The sequence below is a fragment of the Symphalangus syndactylus genome, chromosome 9 (assembly GCF_028878055.3).
Source record: "Symphalangus syndactylus isolate Jambi chromosome 9, NHGRI_mSymSyn1-v2.1_pri, whole genome shotgun sequence".
NCBI lineage: Eukaryota > Metazoa > Chordata > Mammalia > Primates > Hylobatidae > Symphalangus > Symphalangus syndactylus.
Genome location: NC_072431.2, coordinates 59,070,468 through 59,074,502, shown reverse-complemented (window position 1 = coordinate 59,074,502; position 4,035 = coordinate 59,070,468). Strand labels below are relative to the sequence as shown.

Here is a 4,035-nt window from a genome sequence, read left to right as displayed (position 1 = left end):
CCCCCAAAGGGACCCATCCTCTGGACTCCCTCTCCTTGATGACAATCTCAGCGCACTGCAGGCTTGCCCTGGGCAGGGTTGGCAGCTGCCTTACTGCGGTGAGGCCTTGAATGGAGCCACCTTATTGACCAGCGTAGGCAGAGCTTGTGGCCTCAGGCCCGGTAGGGTCGAGAGGTCAGACAGGCTGTGTGAGACAGCACGTAGGGCCCAGCCCCCTGCAGCCCTCGTTTCCCGGACCTGGACCTGCTGCACTGCTGCCCAGAGTGGGACAGAGCCAGGGGATTTGGAGGTTCCCAGAAAACAGAAAAGCCAAGAGTCATATTGGTGGTTTCAGCTCTTGCCAATGAGATTGAAGAATACACAAAACTTGGACCCCACGAGAGCCAGAGGCCAGCCCCCATCTTGTTTTCACGGTTCCCACCACCCCAGTGTCAAGGGGGCTCTTGCCACCAAGGGAGTGCCCGTGAGACCTGGAGAAGTCACAGCTTGCCACCTAAGTTCTCCAGGTCATCCTGTCCCTGATGGTAGGTGCAAAAACAGGTAAATTGCCTCCAAAGCATGTTCTGGCATCAAATTTTGCAGGGTGCCGAGTGAGCTCAGGCGTCTTCCCAGCATGGCTCTGTCCCTGAGTTTAAAGCTGCTCTCTGAGTGCTTCCTGCTCTGGGCCCTCAAGTTGGCCCTGTGACATCCTTAGATCTCAGAGTTGCGCTCTGGACAGTTCCTCTGGCCCCTGAGATGTCATTGCTGGCACTGGAGTGTCCATGGGACAGGCTGGCGCTGAGCTGAGAGCCCCTCGACGGGCTTCAGGAGTGGTGGGGGAGGGTGTGGCACAGGCAATGTTGGTGAAGGAGGTGGTGGATGTGCCCAGCTGGACACACCTGGTCATCTGTCCCCTCTCCTGCAGGCCTCCCCTGTGTACAGCTTCAGCTTTCCCCGGAGGAAATTGGAGTAGACTCGGAAGAGTTTGCAGAAAGTGTCAGCAGTGATTGTTCGGAGTGGAGCAGCCGAGGCCGCATCTGGAGGGGAGACGGCTTCCTTCTGCGAAGGAGAAAACAGGAGGTCACTGCAGTGCCACAGAACGGGAAGGAATACGGACAGTTCCTGTGCTCCTTAGCAAGACCCTTCTCCCCTTCTTACAGAAAGGGCAAGCAGAAGTGTCCGCTCCTACTCACCTGGGCTCCCAGCGCCCGAAGCAGAGTGGTGAGGCTGCGAAGGCCACTGACGGCTTTATCCACGTGCAGCTGCAGGGGCTGCCATGGCTGGGAAGAGTTGGCCAACAGGGCCTGGCCCCGCAGGACAGCTTCCGAGAGCAGGGCCAGGCCCTGCCAGACTTCTACGGCCTGCTGCCCAACCTACAGGGAGTGGACTCTGGGAGTCAGCTGACCCACGCCACCCTCTCCCTCCTGCCCCCCAGCAGCCCCAAGCACCAAGCTGAGCAAACAGAAGGTATGCAATAAGACTTGTTGAATGAATGAATGAATGAATGAATGAGTGAGTGAATGAATAATGAATGTATTCCATACAGCCCTCATTACTTTTCTTTTTTCTTTTCTTTTTTGAGACAGGGCCTCACTCTGTCACTGAGGCTGGAGTGCAGTGGTGTGATCACAGCTCACTGCAGCCTCAAATTCCTGGGCTCAAGCAATCCTCCCACCTCAGCCTTCTGAATATCTGGGACTACCACCATGCACCACCTCGCCTGACTACTTTTTTAAAATGTTTGTAGAGATGGGGGATCTCACTATGCTGCCCAGGTTGGTCTGAAACTCCAGGGCTCAAGCAATTCTCCCATCTCGGCCGTCTCAGCCTGGGATTACAGACGTGAGCCTCTGCGCCCAGGCAGCTTCATCTCTGCTGCTCCATTTTACCTTTCCCTCGATCATTCTCCCTTTCATCCTATCAGGCTCGCAAAATGAGATTCTCCAAAAGAAAGGAAAAAAAAAAAAAAAAAGGAACTCACCTCCATCCTCTTCCAGGCATAGAAGTTAACTTTGGTGTCTGGGACGGTGATATTCTCACTCAAGCTGCAGTGTTCGGCACAGCCTGTCTGAAATGCACAGAGCCCGGGGAGTCAAGGGTCCCTGAGGGCTCTGGCCCTGGCCCACAGGCCATAGGACCTGCTGGCTTTGCTCCTTGCCTAGTTTCCAGGTATGGTTTGGGGCCACCAGACTTATTCTTATGTAGGGGGGCAGTGTCTAGCTTCCCAACTCCACCCCAAACCAAGTGCCAAGTTCCTGGATCTCAGAGGAGTTCCCTGAAGCCCTGAGTGTGAGTTCTGTGGAATGTGCTGGGGAAGGGGTCTCACCGTGACATTCTCGGCCTCCTTTGCCTCCAAGAGGTACCTCTCCAGGACTCGGCTGTCACAGATAAGGCGTGGTGGGGCGCCCAGGACTGGGAGGCCCAGAGGGAGAGACAGCAGGGACAGGAGAAGCCACAGCCAGGCAGGACATTCTAGAAGAGATTGCCAGGCTGAGAGTCAGGCGGGGAGGGAGGAGAAGGGTGGCTGTGGAAGGACAGCTTCCTTCCTTCATCCCCAAGCCTCTGCCCCAGCTCGTCCTTCCTGTCCCCAACCGTGCAAGCACTCAGGTGCTGCCTCCCTGGCCTTCATTCAATCCTGCTGCCCTGTGCACACCCCACCCCCAGCTACCAGCATCCACTTCTCCGGCCAAACTTCAATCCTGGTGTGACAGAGGCTTCCCCTCTGGCAGATACGTGGTGGCTCCAGCGCCCAGGTTATCAGCTTATCAGCTTCCTCGCCACCGGCACAGCAGAACCCCCAAACCTTCTTCTCCTCAACCCCCAAACTGTGTCCCCGTCACAGGTCAGATTTTTGCCATCCCCAAGGACTCCCCCAAGTCCCCGCTGGCACGTGGAGGCTGTCCCACCCCCCTCCCCCTTCCGGGGTCCTTGACAAGTCGCCGGTCCGGTCCTTGAACCCGGCCACCTCCCGGCCAATAGCCCGGGCGCTAAATCCCCGCTCAAACAGGGACCCGGGCGGGCGGGAGCGCCCAGCCCGCGAGTACTCACCGTGCACCCCCATCTCCGCGCCTGGCCGGGGTCCCTCAGCGACCTGGGGCGCGCCGGGTGACCACACCGGGAGCCCTCATCCTGGGAAGCTCGGCAGGGCAGGGCCAGCCCCACGGGCCTGGAGGAGAGGGCGGCTGTCCAGGGGGCGCGGGGTCGGAGCAGAGCGGGCGCGATGGCCCCGGTCCGGCTCCGGGAGGACAGCGCGGTGCGGCGCGGTGCGGCGCAGCGAGCGGCCGGGGTGGCCCAGGGACTCTGCGGCTCTGGCCGGGGGTCGGGGCTGTTATCTGCATGTGTGCGTGCGCGGGTGGGGGTGGGGGAGAGGCTGTGTGCGTGAGGGGTCGCCAAGGGTAGGGGCCACCCGGGGTCACAGCAGGGGCAGGACGCCTGGGTTGAGGCTCGCCGGGGCATGAGCGGGGCTGCTGCAGACGTGCGTGCGGGTCATGGGGGCTGCTCCCGGGCCCTGGGTCCCGGGAGGGGAGTGCAGCCGGGTGCGCACCCTCGGGACGGGCGGAGCGTGCTGTCTGGGAAAGGCTGGGCTCCCGGACACCTCCCCTGGGGGGCATCCCGGTCTTCGGCGGAGACTCAGAGGTGCCTGGGTTGCTGGGTTCCGCAAAGTAGCTGGGTCTGGAAGCCCAGAAGCTTTAGGGAGGGGCAAATGAGTGGTCTCTCTTCCCACAATCCCGGGACATGTTCTAGAAACAGTGTTGACCATGTTGAGGAATTTGATGGGGGCAAATAGGGCAAGAAATTTGGGGTTCTTCCTCCCCACCCCACTCCTCACTGTCTAGTACTCTGCAAACCCAGACACTTAACTTTTTTTTTTTTCTTGAGATGTAGCCTCCCTATGTTGCCCAGGCAGTGCAGTGGTGCCATCTCCCTCTCACTACAACCTCCCCTCCTGGGTTCAAGCAATTCTCCTGTCTCAGCCTCCGGAGCAGCTGGGACTACAGGCACACCTTTACACCCGGCTATGTTTTGTATTTTTAGTAGAGATGGGGTTTTGCCATG

The 4,035-nt window shown here is 59.3% G+C and overlaps 1 protein-coding gene across 1 annotated transcript; it reads right to left on the bottom strand.

Annotated features, from left to right (window-relative positions):
• Positions 1-321: 321 nt before the first annotated feature.
• Positions 322-3,558, bottom strand: EPO (erythropoietin). Its single transcript, XM_055294437.1, has 5 exons — positions 3,028-3,558; positions 2,306-2,451; positions 1,961-2,047; positions 1,173-1,352; positions 322-1,038 (listed from the first exon to the last, which is right to left on the bottom strand). Exons 1-5 carry the CDS (start codon positions 3,038-3,040, stop codon positions 883-885), a joined length of 582 nt encoding a protein of 193 aa, XP_055150412.1. The 5' UTR covers positions 3,041-3,558; the 3' UTR covers positions 322-882.
• Positions 3,559-4,035: the final 477 nt, after the last annotated feature.

Excerpts from the sequence above, each read along its gene's own strand:
- EPO (XM_055294437.1), bottom strand. Across the intron at positions 2,048-2,305 it reads AGGAGGCCGAGAATGTCACG|ACAGGCTGTGCCGAACACTG; the intron begins GTGAGACCCCTT and ends TGTGCATTTCAG. Across the intron at positions 1,353-1,960 it reads ATGCCTGGAAGAGGATGGAG|GTTGGGCAGCAGGCCGTAGA; the intron begins GTGAGTTCCTTT and ends CACTCCCTGTAG.